This window comes from Panulirus ornatus, chromosome 55 (assembly GCF_036320965.1).
Source record: "Panulirus ornatus isolate Po-2019 chromosome 55, ASM3632096v1, whole genome shotgun sequence".
In the NCBI taxonomy this organism is placed as follows: domain Eukaryota; kingdom Metazoa; phylum Arthropoda; class Malacostraca; order Decapoda; family Palinuridae; genus Panulirus; species Panulirus ornatus.
Window position 1 is genome coordinate 23,794,424 of NC_092278.1, and position 18,239 is coordinate 23,812,662.

Here is an 18,239-nt window from a genome sequence, read left to right on the forward strand (position 1 = left end):
TCACATTTACTCTTAACTTTCTTCTTTCACACACTTTACCAAACTCAGTCACCAGCTTCTGCAGTTTCTCACATGAATCAGCCACCAGCGCTGTATCATCAGCGAACAACAACTGACTCACTTCCTAAGCTCTCTCATCCCCAACAGACTTCATACTTGCCCCTCTTTCCAAAACTCTTGCATTCACCTCCCTAACAACCCCATCCATAAACAAATTAAACAACTATATGCATCCTATCAAAAACATTCCTCTACAGCATGAAAATTCTTAACCCATCTTGATTTCCTTTTATGTCCTCAACCTCAATGATCCTCCTCTAAATATCTGTACCTTTCATATATTGTCCTTTACCCATCTTCTGCCTAGCATTTATTAGTCTTTAAAAGGATTCTTACCTCTTCCTTTATCGCAATCTACATTCTACAGTGCACAAACAAATATAGACAAAAAACAGACTCACAATTAACAGCTTTTCTCATAACAACTGTTCTCCAAAAACAGTAATCTATTGACATAACTCATTCTATGTGTTAATAAAAAAGGATACATGAAGTAGAGATACTCACAATGTAATTAGTGCATTGTACTGTGAAATGACCCCAGCATCAAGAGCAAAGATATCACTCCTCTTGATATTCCTGTCAGGTGGGGCAAATCAACTTCATTAGTAATTATCTATTTGCAATTATTCATTTGTATGGGATGGGGAGACGAGTTTTATATTTGTGAGGCACTATCTCTTGAAATTTCTCTACTTTAATAATGCCTCTCAAATTTATGTATGCTGCTTGCATTAATCATGTCCTCAGTTATTCTGTTCCATTCATCCATCACTCTTATACTACAAAAGTAACTCTTTACATCCTTATAACAACTACCTTACTGAATTTCATGTTATGTCATTTAGTTGCTCTATGCATACATTTCTCAAAGAACTCTTCACTGTCACCTCATCAATACCTTTTAAAAATTTAAAGGTTGTGATCAGGTCACCCTCACTGTTTTATTTTCCAAGAAGGGTAAATTTAAGGCCTTTCTCTGTAGCTTAGCTCTCTTAAAGCAGGTACCATCTTTTTGCCCTCCTCTGGACGTTCTCTATGAGCTCTTTGTACTTCTTGTAAGTCTTGATTCTTGAAATATTTGTAATATCACAAAATCCATTCAACTAAATATTAATCTTGCAGTTCTATAAGTGAAGTATGATCCTACTTGACATATATGAAGGATACCTATGGCTCTATGTGTAACACAACATACATACATATATATCTTAATTACATTATGTGGGTGGGACAAAAGCCACATAATTTTGAAATATTCAACTAGCATGATTCTATATGGATCATAGGTTCACAAATATCTTGGAGCAACATATTCAGTCTGATTATTAGTCTTCTGATTCCACACAAAACTTAAGACTTATGTTAGGACTAAATTATCATACCTACATCATTAAGTAGTTACCATGAAGTCCACAGAGATTCCTATTTGAAAAATATGTTTATGTTTCTACTCAGTGCATAAGTGATATTCATATGGCTTCTTCAACAGCAGGTCATTTGCATTCATACTGAAAGTCTCTAATAAATAAAGGAATTACAAATTTCTGTCAAGATCCATCAGCATTATATGAAGATTCCAAACAGGTGCTTTAGAAAATAGAAAAAAAAATCCACATTAAAAAAGGTTAGGGGAAACCAGTTATTAGGAGTCTTAAAACCCTACATACAATCAAAATTTAAAAAGATTCTAGGGGGTCAGGTTACTATTACAATGTTAGGATTACTGAAAGTCTATAAATGAAGTATGATCAACATACATCTTAAAACAGATTCAGAAATCAGAGGTGAACAAATGAAAAATCTCCTTAACAACAGATATACTTCAACTAATGATGTTAATTGTCAACACTGTTTCATAAGATGCACAGACAGAACAAGGTGCCATGAAATGAAATAAAAAAATTTGTTAGAAAAGGCATACGGAAGTTCTTTTGTAGTATAAAAGTAGTAGATAAATGGAATAAACTTAGTGATGAAATGCTGATAGCTTACATTAGTTTTAAAAATAGCGGTAAAGTTCAAGAAATGGCACCCCATAAGCATAAAACTCCCTCCATACACAATATAATCTGGTAATAAATGAAACATTATTTGGTGATCAGCTTATCACATTCCATGAGTTGAATAATGCAAGGTAATGCTTTAAATCAATCATACACAGTATAGCAATGTACACATATAACACTGCTAAGTTTGACCTATAAACAGCAGATACAATCTTAAAATAAAAACACTTTCTTTCTGATTGTTTACTCCTAAGAGAGTGTTGCTAGGCAAATATTTCTTACACAAATATCAAACACATCATCTTTGCCATTGAAGACTAATAATACCATGAAATGGTACATCACTCTACCGCTGTAAAAAAGTTAGGGCTGGTATGAAGAGCTAGCTTGCTCACTCAATCATAAAAAGGAGGTATCTCATTTTTCATAGTTTTGTCTACCAATACAGAAAAAGTTAGAACATACCCACTGAATTGTAAAGACACTCATAATTACACATATTCCTCAAAGCAGCATTTTGTCTCCTGTCAACTGGGGTTGGAGATTAATTCAATGAGTAACAGGGCTATGTCTAAGTGCTGATGACAATGTGCTCTAACTATTGTTCACAGTCATGTAAAACAGTGGGGCAGGAAGACTCAATACAGTACACTATATAAAAAAATATCAGGCAGTTCTATAAAAAAATAAAAACAATCATTTGCAGATTGTTATCACAATCATGACTAGCAATCATATCAAGTACTTACAGAAGGGTGATATCACCAACAATGTTACGGGGGACATGTGTGAGGCTGGTGTGTGGACATTTGAGTTGTGTGCTCAGTTCACAGTAACAGTAATTTTCCAGTTGCTCTGTTACCTCTTCATGGTTGTAGTCTGCATCCCTCTGGGTATACTTTCCCATGTCAATGTCTTGTACATTATGTGGTTCTGTGTCTTGTGTCTGTTGGTCAAGAATCATAATCTTATTATGTGTGACATTTCCTTGATATCCAGGATCCACATCCTTATGATCTTTAACCTCCCCATGGAGGCCAGTAGTAATAATATCATCATAACTTAGTGTGCTGTTGTCCTCCTCATATGTTTTGAAAGTCACATTTACATTGTCTTGTTGGCCACTTCGTTCTTGATCAGGTTGTTTTGCTTCTACTTTGTCTTGTATATGTGATATTATCAGGATGCCTTCTACATTATGGGTACTAAGATGGCGTCTTCTTCTTCTGTGCATTCTATGTGCTTCCACTGTCTTGGTGTAGGGGTCATTAGGCCAAACATTCTTTGAAGAGCTTGCACTTTGTGTATTAACAAAAAGGGCTTCAACTAAAGGAACATCATAAGAGTGTGAATGATGAGCAACTTCTTTCAGCAAAAGATGGTCATCCAACACTCCTTTTTTTATCCTCTTGCATTTCTGCCTTCTTTGATGAAAATTAAAACTGTCAAAAGAACTTTTCATTGAAGGATACTTAAGTCCTGGGAGTTCTAAAAGTGGTGCAGAATCAAGGGGAGGCCTATCTTGTGATCTGTTTAACAAAAAGTTTGAATATTTTTGTTGGTTTATGTACCACTCTCGAGTAATTAGTTGCTGAGTCTTAAACTTTTGCTTCCTGGCACGAAAAGGAATATACTTCAATGTTTTTGATGATTTCTTTATGTCCTTACCCTTCTTACAGTCCTTTGTAATTGAACACTTGTGTTGAAAAAATGGCAAGCTGCGTGAATGCTGTTCTTCCTTAAGTCGCAATTTGTTTACATTACTCAAAAAAAATTTCATCTCCAGCCAATGACTTATGTTCACATGAATACCATCAGCCTTTTCTGGAAAAGATATAGACTGTTGGTATGCACCTTCATTGGTACTAAATTTACTATCCTTTTCTTTCCAGTCACTAACTGTAAGCTTCCCTCTATCTACATCATCTTCCTTTCTCTTTAGTCTTGCTCCTTGTGCCTTTATCAATCTGTTAACTTTCACAGACATCTCATAGCTATCTGAACTCCTGATTTTCCTCCTTGGAAGCTGGCTGTAGGTGTTTAGGCGGTCTTCTAGACTGGACACATTACACAGGACAATTCCTCTGTTGAAGCTGCTTGGCAACAGACATTCTTCTAGTCTGGAGTGTGATGGACACACACACAGGTCTGGTATGAAAAAGGAAATAATTGTTCAGATTACATTTTTCATGTTTTGAACATAAACATACTGAGATACTATACTTTAAAACTCCTTTAATAGGGTGACAAATGTTAGAGCACCAATTTCCCTGAACAATCAGAAGGCTATGTGTCATAGGACAGTTATGAATACATACAAGAAAAATCTAACATTTACTTGGGAAAGCACAAAATTTACCAAAACTCAATTAAGGAGGTATGTATCACTATAATCATTGATTTCAAGAAAATCAATTTTGGATACCATTCAAAATTATACATATATTAACAGAACAAAAGTTTGAGCTACATTAAACGAACAATTGATTTCCTTTAAAGTTAGTAAAAATAGGCAAAGATATACCAGGGGAAGATATAACCAAGATTAGTAAAATTAACAGCATGAAAATAGTCAGCAAAGCAGAACAGATCTTAGTTGGAAAAAGGGAAAACATAGCAGGAACAAGGATATTCAAAAGAGGCAAAACAAAATTTCAAAGCACAGTATTGACAATGAAAAATTCAGAGGTAAGAGGACATCTAGTGGAAGTATGACAAAATTTGACAGGAGCAGGGAAAACTTTAGCAATTGAGAAAATCTAGTAGAAATTGAACGAAGTCTAGTCTAGGCCTTATGAAGCCTAAGAAATTTAGCAACAGGGAAATCTTTGCAAGTATATAACATACCATAACAGAAAATAAAAGGAACACTGAAGGGTTTAGTTTTGCCCAAAATATTCATGTTGCTACTGACTTGAAATATGGTGTTTTGAATTTGAACAGAGGTAAATGACTGACGAAGAAATTCAGGGAGAAAAATTTTTTCATTAATATTAAATTCAACTAGGTTGCAGTTTCTGCATTCTATGATATTGCACAGTTCAAAACTAAGATATAAAACATGTTAATACAGCACCAAGAAAGAGAATGAGTATCAAAATGAAGTGGGGAGGAAAAGTGAACTGAAGTGCATACAGTGGAATCATCAGAATAATAGTGAGATGGGTTAAAATTTGGAGAGAATATTTATGGGGAAAAGAAAGAGACAATGTGATACGAGAGATAGTTGGGTGACACTACTGTTGATAGGATATGAGGAGGAAGTCACATAATCAATGGCTACTGCAATGGAATGGAATAAGAGAAAGCTATACATAAGGGAGCAGAAGGGAACAAAAAACTCAAAGGAAGGAAATTTAGAAGGCAATGGCTGTCAGATACTATGGAGATGTCATGGATCACAATCCAACGAAGCTTCACCTACATCCCAGAGAAAGAAGGACCAGATGTGAGTACTAGACATAGCATTGCATAACCCAAAATGGGAACAGAAAGAAGGAAATGGGATTCTATGAATTTGAGGATCAGAAATGTTAGTCAGCAAAAGTCAAAGCAGTACACTTTCTTTTTATGATGGCATTTCTAACTCTATAAAGAACAGCTTTGTAGTAATTCTAATCAAGAATGAAAGCAGAGTGGGATTCAAGGGAAGAGGAGATTTTCATAGCTTAATATACTCTGACTCTGATGCAACAGGAATCACAGCAGGAGCAATCAAATCATGACTGGATGAAGAAAGATTCAGTAGAAGATATGATGTAGGATTCCATCCCAGCCAAAATAACACTCACTGGATATTCAACATTACAGCAGGCATCCTGGCAAGTGAAGCATTATCTATCCTAAGAAAAATTATGGCATAAGCCATCCAAAAATGACCACAATGAGTTATCCCAAAGTGACATAGTTGGCATTTTGAGGGGGTTGGGATAGAGGGTTGGCATGCCCAATTAGAAGTGGCAGAAATGATATTGTGGTTAGAGAATCCTGTGGGAGGAAATTTGTGTATTCTTACCTGACCTACCTGCCTGTATACCCCAATAATTGGGTAACATGTGTCAAATAATTAGTGCAGGCAGGGCCTAAACTTTTTCACAATATTTTCTTCCCTGATCATCCCAATGTTGGGGGGGGGTGACAGCTGCAAATACTATACCACTAAATGTCAGTAGAACGATCCAATATATGCAAATAGCTCTTCAGCTAATACTGCTTACAGTGAAACTAACCTACAACAAAAGAAGACTTATATGTGAAGGTGATGCATGCCTATAACTGACTTACAAGCCGATACAGGACTGATGGTGACTTAAAAATATAGCTGATGTAAGTCAGAAGCTGACTTAAAAATAAACCTCATATATGTAAGAAGTCCTTTATGAATAAATCTAAATTTTCAACTTAACCTAATATGGGGAAAGAACTTGAATGTCAATAGCTTGCAGACTTACGACAAGAGGTGATGGTAAAATTAGGAAAGATGGCATCTCTGTGACTTGTTCTCTGACGTAACACTGAAAAAAAAAAACAGCATTTTGAAAAATCACATTTCATTCATTTTATTTATTTATTATACTTTGTCGCTGTCTCCCACGTCAGCGAGGTAGCGCAAGGAAACAGACGAAAGAATGGCCCAACCCACCCACATACACATGTATATACATACACGTCCACACACGCACATATACATACCTATACATTTCAGTGTATACATGTATATACATACACAGACATATACATATATACACATGTGCATATATCACACTTGCTGCCTTTATTCATTCCTGTCGCCACCCCGCCACACATGAAATGACAACCCCCTCCTCCCGCATGCACGCGAGGTAGCGCTAGGAAAAGACAACAAAGGCCACATTTGTTCACACTCAGTCTTTAGCTGTCATGTGTAATGCACCGAAACCACAGCTCCCTTTCCATATCCAAGCCCCACAACACTTTCCATGGTTTACCCCAGATGCTTCACATGCCTTGGTTCAATCCATTGACAGCCCGTCGACCCCGGTATGCCACATCGTTCCAATTCACTCTATTCTTTGCATGCCTTTCACCCCCCTGCATGTTCAGGCCCCGATCACTCAAAATCTTTTTCATGTATGGTGGGGTGGCGATGGGAATGAATTAAGGCAGACAGTATGAATTATGTACATGTGTATATATAGGTGGGTTGGGCCATTCTTTCATCTGTTTCCTTGCGCTACCTCACTAACGCGGGAGACAGTGACAAAGCAAAATGAATAAATAAATAAATAAATAAATAAATATATATATATATATATAAATATATAAATATATATATTGATTGGTTCTCAGTGAATGTAGGTTTGCAGCAGGGGTGTGTGATGTCTCCATGGTTGTTTAATTTGTTTATGGATGGGGTTGTTAGGGAGGTGAATGCAAGAGTTTTTGGAAAGAGGGGCAAGTATGAAGTCTGTTGGGGATGAGAGAGCTTGGGAAGTGAGTCAGTTGTTGTTCGCTGATGATACAGCGCTGGTGGCTGATTCATGTGAGAAACTGCAGAAGCTGGTGACTGAGTTTGGTAAAGTGTGTGAAAGAAGAAAGTTAAGAGTAAATGTGAATAAGAGCAAGGTTATTAGGTACAGTAGGGTTGAGGGTCAAGTCAATTGGGAGGTGAGTTTGAATGGAGAAAAACTGGAGGAAGTGAAGTGTTTTAGATATCTGGGAGTGGATCTGGCAGCGGATGGAACCATGGAAGCGGAAGTGGATCATAGGGTGGGGGAGGGGGCGAACATTCTGGGAGCCTTGAAGAATGTGTGGAAGTCGAGAACATTATCTCGGAAAGCAAAAATGGGTATGTTTGAAGGAATAGTGGTTCCAACAATGTTGTATGGTTGCGAGGCGTGGGCCATGGATAGAGTTGTGCGCAGGAGGATGGATGTGCTGGAAATGAGATGTTTGAGGACATTGTGTGGTGTGAGGTGGTTTGATCGAGTAAGTAACGTAAGGGTAAGAGAGATGTGTGGAAATAAAAAGAGCGTGGTTGAGAGAGCAGAAGAGGGTGTTTTGAAATGGTTTGGGCACATGGAGAGAATGAGTGAGGAAAAATTGACCAAGAGGATATATGTGTCAGAGGTGGAGGGAACGAGGAGAAGAGGGAGACCAAATTGGAGGTGGAAAGATGGAGTGAAAAAGATTTTGTGTGATCGGGGCCTGAACATGCAGGAGGGTGAAAGGAGGGCAAGGAATAGAGTGAATTGGAGCGATGTGGTATACCGGGGTTGATGTGCTGTCAGTGGATTGAATCAGGGCATGTGAAGCGTCTGGGGTAAACCATGGAAAGCTGTGTAGGTATGTATATTTGCGTGTGTGGACGTATGTATATACATGCGTATGGGGGTGGGTTGGGCCATTTCTTTCGTCTGTTTCCTTGCGCTACCTCGCAAACGCGGGAGACAGCGGCAAAAAAAAAAAAAAAAAAAAAAAAAAAAAATATATATATATATATATATATATATATATATATATATATATATATATATATATATTTTTTTTTTTTCCAAAAGAAGGAACAGAGAATTGGGCCAGGTGAGGGTATTACCTCAAAGGCCCAGTCCTCTGTTCTTAACGCTACCTCGCTAATGCGGGAAATGGCGAATAGTTTGAAAGAAAAGAAAAGATATATATATATATATATATATATATATATATATATATATATATATATATATACACACACACAGAGAATTGAATACGAGAGCATGATTTGGGTCATTAATCTTTTTTCTAATGTTTTCTAATTTTTTCAGTATTATTCTACCATTAGGTGGGTGCTCAAACACTAGTTATCCATAGTTCTCCATTTATTACATTAAAGCTTTCGCCTACACAGAAGCATCATCAGGAATCAACAAAAAAGGGAGAAAAACTGCGTCACACACTAGGATATGATATGGAAAACGCAAACAAAATTTAAAAACACTCGGAAATAACACAGCATATAGCACAAAAGTAAGGGAAAACACTAAAAGCAAAGCAACTAACAAAATCAAGAAGGGTAGTATAACAATCTAAATACAACTATGAAATAAAAAATACAGAAAAAGCTACAGTTGAGGAAAAACCGAGAACAATATCACATGAGGTAGGAATATTGAAAATCCATCACTAAATGCACGAAGTAGGTCAAGCGAGACCATTACTGTACGGATGCGCAACTTGGGTCAGTATGGGCTCGTCTGACTTTCTTTGACCTTCGTCACCCAGGAAATAACACAGCATATAGCGCAAAAGTAAGGGAAAACACTCCGTGTTCCTGCTGTATAAGAATGGCGGACTTGGTACCTTATGGTGGGTCAATAACGTGTCCCATCCATCTCCATCCTATTGGTGGGCCATCAAAGAACTGTATGGCGGTGGTCATGTTCGTCTGGATGTTGATGACAGGTGCTTTCTCTCTACCGTAAATGGCTTCTAATATCTGTATTCTCCTCTGATCACTGCAACTAGTAATGATTTTGGTATTATTCACTATGATCTCCACCATCAGCATGCCAAGGGGTACTCGCGGCTGGTGAGCCACCAACACATCATTATCCCAGACAGCACTTAAGGCGGGTAAGCCTAACATATCCCTTAGTCATTAAGCCATCAGTAAACCAGGCAGTAAGTACTCACGGCACTCTTCCTCCAGCTCGTCCTCCCGGTCGGTACAGTCAGCCTCTCTGTTACACCAGCGGCTCCGAGGCAGACACTTTCCGTCGTTGCACTGGAACCCACCCTTGGGGCACCCTGGAAGGTAGAGAATGAAGAAATGTGATGGAATCCACCCTTAAGGCACCCTGAGAGATAGAGAATGAAGAGACGTGACAGCAAGCCACCCTAGGGGCACCCTTGAAGATAGAAAATGAAGACTGATAGGGACACACCCTTGGGGCACCCTGGAAGATAAAGCATAGAAATGTGATTGGAACCTACCTTATGGCACCATGGAAAGTATAGTATAAATAGATGTGATTGGAACCCACCCTCGGGGCACCTTGGAAAGTAAAGAATAAAGAGAAGTGACTGGAATCCACCTTTAGGGCACTCTAGAAGAAAGCAATTAAGGAAGCATGACTGGATATATGTTTCTCGGCCCCCTAGTTATGAAAATGGTCATCGTCTTCCTCTGGCCACTCCATGAAATGAAACCCACCATAGCTGTGATTTCGGTATCATAAGCCCTCTCATGTCCCATGGTTTTATCCGCTCTATTCAATTGGGCTTAATATATAACGGGCTATATCCTAAAACACCAATTTCTATGACATATAATGTCTTAACCAATATAAAAAAGAAATACTCTGACCCACGTTTACAACACAATTTGAATCCGTCACAAAAAATTACGAGTTATTTTCATACAACAATTTTCAAAAACACCCACTCCCCGTAGAAGGAATCAAACCCGTGTTCGTATATTCTCATAAAGTGTAAAAAAGTACACTTCATGGAGAGGAATATAAAGCAAAGAAGTAATTCATTACCTTTCACACAATACTCAAGTCCATCTAAGATGGACACTAGAGTTACACACAGGCCGCCCTGTGCCAGTAATAGCCTGCGCCACAGCAGTACTGGTGACTTCACATGCACAACACGCGCACACACATAATCAAGTATGAAATACTGTTGGGGATGAGAGAGAGCTTGGGAAGTGAGTCAGTTGTTCGCTGATGATACAGCGCTGGTGGCTGATTCATGTGAGAAACTGCAGAAGCTGGTGACTGAGTTTGGAAAAGTGTGTGGAAGAAGAAAGTTAAGAGTAAATGTGAATAAGAGCAAGGTTATTAGGTACAGTAGGGTTGAGGGTCAAGTCAATTGGGAGGTGAGTTTGAATGGAGAAAAACTGGAGGAAGTGAAGTGTTTTAGATATCTGGGAGTGGATCTGGCAGCGGATGGAACCATGGAAGCGGAAGTGGATCATAGGGTGGGGGAGGGGGCGAAAATCCTGGGGGCCTTGAAGAATGTGTGGAAGTCGAGAACATTATCTCGGAAAGCAAAAATGGGTATGTTTGAAGGAATGGTGGTTCCAACAATGTTGTATGGTTGCGAGGCGTGGGCCATGGATAGAGTTGTGCGCAGGAGGATGGATGTGCTGGAAATGAGATGTTTGAGGACAGTGTGTGGTGTGAGATGGTTTGATCGAGTGAGTAACGTAAGGGTAAGAGAGATGTGTGGAAATAAAAAGAGCGTGGTTGAGAGAGCAGAAGAGGGTGTTTTGAAATGGTTTGGGCACATGGAGAGGATGAGTGAGGAAAGATTGACCAAGAGGATATATGTGTCGGAGGTGGAGGGAACAAGGAGAAGAGGGAGACTAAATTGGAGGTGGAAAGATGGAGTGAAAAAGATTTTGTGTGATCGGGGCCTGAACATGCAGGAGGGTGAAAGGAGGGCAAGGAATAGAGTGAATTGGAGCGATGTGGTATACCGGGGTTGACGTGCTGTCAGTGGATTGAAGCAGGGCATGTGAAGCGTCTGGGGTAAACCATGGAAAGCTGTGTAGGTATGTATATTTGCGTGTGTGGACGTATGTATATACATGTGTATGGGGGGGGGGCATTTCTTTCGTCTGTTTCCTTGCGCTACCTCGCAAACGCGGGAGACAGCGACAAAAGTATATTATATATATATATATATATATATATATATATATATATATATATATATATATGTGTGTGTGTGTGTGTGTGTGTGTGTGTGTGTAATTTTATGACATGGCATCTTTCACTCCAATTCTATATAAACACCAATAATATAGGACAACTCTCAAGATTAATGTGCCGTTTCCATGGCGTTGTTTGGTGGTGTCTTGCATTTCGCCTCCCCCAGAGATATCTGGAAAGTCTCACAACGGAAATTGAGTTCTTTGTATGACATAAACAGGTTGTGGGTTCGAGCACCGGACTCCTACTACACGTGGTAAGAAAACGTGCAGGAAGTCACCCCAGACGAGCCTCTATCACTGTCAGTTATATAAGGCAAGGGCCTTCCCCAAGGAACCGACTTCGCTTCCGCCTGCATCGTACCACCTAAGCTGTAAGAGCCCCATTACAAGGATTCTATGACTAAATAACATTAATAACAATAACAAAAATAATAATGATAATCATAACTATTATTCGTTTACCAAAATTTTCGTTCCAGATTTTCATCAGGTGAGTAATTTACACAATTATCATAATTATCAATATAATTCAGATTATCATTCCTATCACTGCTAAAACCATTACTTACAGCTGAAGCAATATTTTGATTAAGACCGACTCGTGAAAACAGGGCGGGGGGAGGCAAATACAGACAGGATGGAAGATCAGGGGTCAGACTGCTGCCACACCGGCCGTCTCCATCAATGGAAATATCTCAATAATGAGAGAATAATGAGAAATAATCCAATAAAGGGGGTAAAAGAACGATGAGGTAAATCAGTAATCAAGAGTAGTGAAACTACGTTTGGCTGACAGCGTATTCTCTGAGAAGCAAACTAGCTACACTAAAATCCAAACTACCAACACCCGCTTGGCCTGGTCATGTTCTACAACTAACAAACAAACGTTCTGATAAGAGAATAAATCATATCTGTCATCAATCATCTTATTTTCTTTTCTAAAATAATATGATGTACATGAAAATGGCCCATAATACGTTACAATAAACACAAGCCAGTATTTTCGTCACTGCCACATGTTTTTAACTGAACAAAATATACAGATCCAAATTTAGAGGAAATACAACCAGAATGCATAAACACTTTTACCTCAGCGGAAGTCATACAATACTGTTAATGGTGAAGTTAGACCAAACTAATCCCTTCCGCCATCATTTACCTGCCCAGTCAACCATCCCCAACTCGTGTAATCATCCATCCCCCACACCCAAACAACCATCTACTATCCCACATATGCAACAAATCCAACCTAAGCAACTACCCACCTATCCAATCAACCATCCAACCATCTGATCAATCATTTCTTGTTGGTTACTTTACACTTACTGTTAAAGTTGCAGTAATTATCAGACATACGGTCACTACAACTACAGCGGTCACTGGAGTCACGGTAAAAGTACGCATTGACCTCCTATAGCGGCTCCGCTGTTCGCTGAATTCTAAATTTCCAAGATGACGACAATGGACGAGGTGATCAACATCGTTCAAATTATAAAATAATATTGCCCAGGATGCTTCAATCCTTCATCATGGGGTAAATACAATATTGTTGGAGATGCATCATGAGCTCACTAGTGCCACGATATCTGATTGATGTGTTAGGGCGAGGCTATGGCTGGCAGGGAACCGCACTCGGCTGCCCGCGAGAGAGACAAATTTTACAGTAACAAGGGAGGGAGATATGTAGGCTGACAAACATGCAGGTTACATAGACGTCATCTGATATATATATATATATATATATATATATATATATATATATATATATATATATATATATATATATATATATATATATATATCTTTTTTTTTTTCTTTTAAACTATTCGCCATTTCCCGCGTTAGCGAGGTAGCGTTAAGAACAGAGGACTGGGCCTTTTTTGGAATATCCTCACCTGGCCCCACTCTGTTCCTTCTTTTGGAAAATTAAAAAAAAAAACGAGAGGGGAGGATTTCCAGCCCCCCCGCTCCCTCCCCTTTTAGTCGCCTTCTACAACACGCAGGGAATGCGTGGGAAGTATTCTTAATCCCCTATCCCCAGGGATAATACATATATATATATATATATATATATATATATATATATATATATATATATATATATATATATATATATATATATATATATATATATATACATATATATATATATAATATATATATTATATATATATATATATATATATATATATATATATATATATATATATATATATGTATATTCACTGTTGTTTCTCGCGTTAGCGAGGTATCGCCAGGAACACAACTCATCCATTCTCTAGTTGTGTAATGCACCGAAACCACAGGTCCGAGTCTACAAAAGACCCCATAGACCTTTCGTGGTTTACCCCAGTTGATTCATATGCTTTGGTTCAGTCCACTTAACGTCACCCACCGTATATCGCTCCAATTGTTATGCACGCCTTTCCTCCTGCATGGTAAATCATTACATATGTTAATAGTCTCGTTGAAGAGAAAATACTTCATTCGAAGTAAAACGTATTCCTAATGCTTTAAATCCATTACTACGAGTGGTATCAGGCAAATTCAGCCTGAGGTAGCCTCTTAGAGAGAATCAAGGCCTTTGAAAATTCTGAATGACTTTATTAATTACCTTCCAACTTTTGATTCTACTTTAAATAAGTTTAACTCGCCTAGTTGACTCTCACAGGATTTGTTCCTCAGACCGGGAATCATCGTTGCTCACCGTTTGACTCCCTCTATTACTTTTGGTAAATTTTTTGCAAGTAGGGTGACCTTAAACTAAACTCAGTCTTCGGGTGGGGACGCACAAGAGGACTGTAGAGTAAGGTTCATTTCCACAAACTTAAAATTCGTAAGGCCTACCTACGGATCCAAGAATTTTATTATTTTTTTTCCTGCTTCTAGGCTCATTAACCTTCTGAAGCTAGAGAACTTATACTATAATGTGCCAATTCGTTTTTAACCAATGTGTAAACCGTCGCATAGAACTGTGTATTATCCCTTAAAACTATTTGCCAGAGCTAAATATATCATGTAAATGGTACGGGAAACGGAAAACGTTTTTTTTTAATGGGAAACAAATATAGACTCTGAAAAACCACTCTGTATGTAGAGGTGGAACGGTTGTTTGGTGTCTTAGACATTAGGTTTATCAACTGCCAGGGTCATTAAGTCCGCTTACATCAGGTTTTAACCACCAAGAGAAAATTTAGAAAACCTTTTTCTGGTGTTCAACACAATTCTAAGACCACATATGCTTGCACTATGTTTGGCCCTTGTTGGTCGTTGTCAGGCAGAAGTAAAGAATATTTGTCCCAAGGGACAAATTAGAAGGTAAGGAATTGGATGAACGGAAAACAAATTAAAAGATTAAACCATCAAGAAATAGAAAAAGTTAAGGTAAATTATCCACGTACTGGGTACCACGGTAACTCATAATTATATGATTATTTGCCCACAATTTTATATCTATAACTACCAGTGAAATGTGACAAATCTAGCCCTAGGTAGCTTCTTAGACAGAGAATCGAAGCCTTTGAGAAGCAGAGAAGTTTTGATCAAGAGTGTAAGGCATGTGTACGAGTAGGAAGAGAGGAGAGTCACTGATTCCAAGTGTTGGTTGGTCTGCAGCAGGGGTGTGTGATGTCACTATGGTTATATAATATGTCTATGGCTGGGTGGTGAGGTAGGTAAATGCGAGTCTTGGAGAGAGGGGCAAGTAAGCAGTCATGGGGTCTGTAGGGGGAGAGGTTCTGGGAAGTGAGCCAGTTGTTGTTTGCTGATGACACAGCACTGGTGGTAGATTCGAGTGAGAAACTGCAGAAGTTGGTGACTGAATTTGCAAGTGTGTGAAAGGAGGAAGCCGGGAGTAAATGTGAATACGAGCAAGCTTTTTAGGTTTAGCAGGGTTGAAGGGCAGGTTAGTTGGGGGTATGAGTTTGAATGAAGAAAAATTAGAGAAAGGGAAGTGTTTTAGATACCTAGGAGTGGACATAGCAGCAAATTGAACCATGGAAGCAGAAGTGAGTCATAGGGTGGGTGAGGGGGTGAAGGTTCTGGGAGCATTGGAGAATGTGTGGAAAGAGAGATCGTTAACTGGGAGGGCAGAAGTGGGTATGTTTGAAGGTACAGTAGTCCCAACAATATCTTATGGATGTAAGGCATGGGCTATAGATTAGGCTGTGCGGAGGAGGGAGGATGTATTGGAAATGAAATGTCTGAGGACTATAAGTGGTTTGAGGTGGTTTGGTCTAGTAAGTAATGAAAGGGTAAGAGAGATTTGTGGTAATAATAATAATAAAATAAAATGCTGAGAGAGCTGAAGAGGATGTGTTGAAACGGTATAGACAGGAGAGAATTAGTGAGGAAAAGTTGACAAAGATAATATATATGTCAGAAATGAAGGGAACAGAGAATGGGGTACCAAATACGAGATGAAAGGATGGAGTGAAAAAGATTTAAAGCGATCAAAGTCTGAACATGCACGACAGTGAAAGGTATGGACGGGATAGAATGAAGTAGAACGATGTGATGTATAGGGGTCGACGTGCTGTCAATGGACTGAGCAAGGGAACGAGAAGCACCAGTAAACCATGGAAAGGTCTGTGGGGCCTGGTTATGGATAAGGAGCTGTGGTTGCAATGTTTTACATGTGACAACTAGAGAATGGACAAAGAAAGGCTGCATCCGCTTTGTGAGCGGATTCGTTCTTTCTTCGTCTGTTCCTGGCGCAACCTCGCTAACGCGATAAACGGCAATCAAGCAATGGGGAAAAGTGGGAGACCAAATTGGAGGTGGAAAGATGGAGTGAAAAAGATTTTGTGTGATCGGGGCCTGAACATGCAGGAGGGTGAAAGGAGGGCAAGGAATAGAGTGAATTGGATCGATGTGGTATACCGGGGTTGACGTGCTGTAAGTGGATTGAATCAGGGCATGTGAAGCTTCTGGGGTGAACCATGGAAAGCTGTGTAGGTATGTATATTTGCGTGTGTGGACGTGTGTGTGTATACACTGTGTATGGGGGTGGGTTGGGCCATTTCTTTCGTCTGTTTCCTTGCGCTACCTCGCAAACGCGGGAGATAGCAAAAAAAAAAAAAAAAAAAAAAAAAAATATATATATATATATATATATATATATATATATATATATATATATATATATATATATATATATATATAAGGAAAACATGATTTAATTGTTTTTGGTGCTTAACCAGACAATACATTACTTAATGTCGCGTCCAGAGCCAACACAATTTGGAACAAAACTCGAGCTAGTCCCTAATTCTCCTAACCACTCCTAGTGTTGTGTAAAGCAATCCCTAACTGTCTAACTAGCTATTACATAACTGTGTACTGGCCAGTCTCACACTGTATACTAGCATGTTCCTGGATCTATACAAGCCAGTCCTTAAGTATACTAGCCTGTATCAGCTTTCTGCTGACCGGTCCCTGGACGTCTACTTGCCAGCCCCTTGCTATCTTCTAGCCATCAACCTGTCTACCAGACATTCCCAAGCTGTTCACTAACCAATCTCTGCTAAATCCTAACCTTTACCTAGCTAACCAAGCCAGTGGTGTACCTACACCATCGCCATATCCTAACATCTAAGTCCTTTTAATTTCCCTAACCAGGACTCGCACTTTCTGAATGGGCTGTTCCATTCAATTTATAGCTCCCTCCTAGCAGCTACAATATCCTCGCCAGATCCAAACAGGTATCTATCCATTAATTATCCAGACACCTGCGTTACAATAATGTGGGCGTTCGTCTACATGAGTGGTATCATATATATACAATTTGTTCCAATAAATCAACGGAAAAAATTGGGTCAATTAAAAGTGCATGGAACCTAACTGGCCATAAAAATCAGTTACCGTCTCTTTAAATTCCCCACCATGATAAAAAATAATGACAATTAATTGGAATCTTTTGTTGGAGAACACGAGGACGTTCATATACATGAACCAGCCCAATTGGTGCTATATCAGCCATCTCTAATGGTTCTAGAATAGCTATCTCAACTGGTTCCGTATGATATGGGGTTTTTAAAACTGCGATCTCTAGTGGGTCTACACAGTGATCTCTGCAGGTTTTATACCAGCGATATCTACTGGTTCTCTATCAACTACCTCTGCTGGTTCTCTGCCAGCGATATCTACAGGTTCGACATCAGTAATCTTTACTGGTTGTTCAACAATCTTGCACCAGCGATCTCTTTTTCTGTAAGTATCACATCAGCGATCTTTGCTGGTTCTGTACCAGTACTATCTACCGGTTCTGTGCCAAAAACCTCGACTGCTTGCCAGCCAGTATACCAGCGATCTCAACTGCTTCTTTATCAGTGTTAGATCAACGATCTTCGGTGGTTCTCTATCAATTGTCAAATCTTATAAAGATGAAAAGCTGCTACTGGTCACTTGCCTTACATGACAGGAAGATGCTACTGGTCACTTGCCTTATACTGACTGGATGCAGCTACTGGTCTCTTGCCTAATAATGG

At 39.0% G+C, this 18,239-nt stretch overlaps 1 protein-coding gene across 1 annotated transcript in view; it reads right to left on the reverse strand.

The window, feature by feature from the left end:
- Window positions 1–18,239, reverse strand: part of Pfas (phosphoribosylformylglycinamidine synthase) — a 124,628-nt gene that overhangs the window by 100,579 nt on the left and 5,810 nt on the right. The window contains exons 2-5 of the mRNA XM_071693156.1: window positions 9,720–9,833; window positions 6,521–6,583; window positions 2,819–4,217; window positions 568–639 (exon numbers count right to left, since the gene is read on the reverse strand). Of these exons, the coding sequence (XP_071549257.1) occupies window positions 568–639; window positions 2,819–4,217; window positions 6,521–6,583; window positions 9,720–9,833 (1,648 nt within the window). The remainder of the gene's footprint in view (window positions 1–567; window positions 640–2,818; window positions 4,218–6,520; window positions 6,584–9,719; window positions 9,834–18,239) is intronic.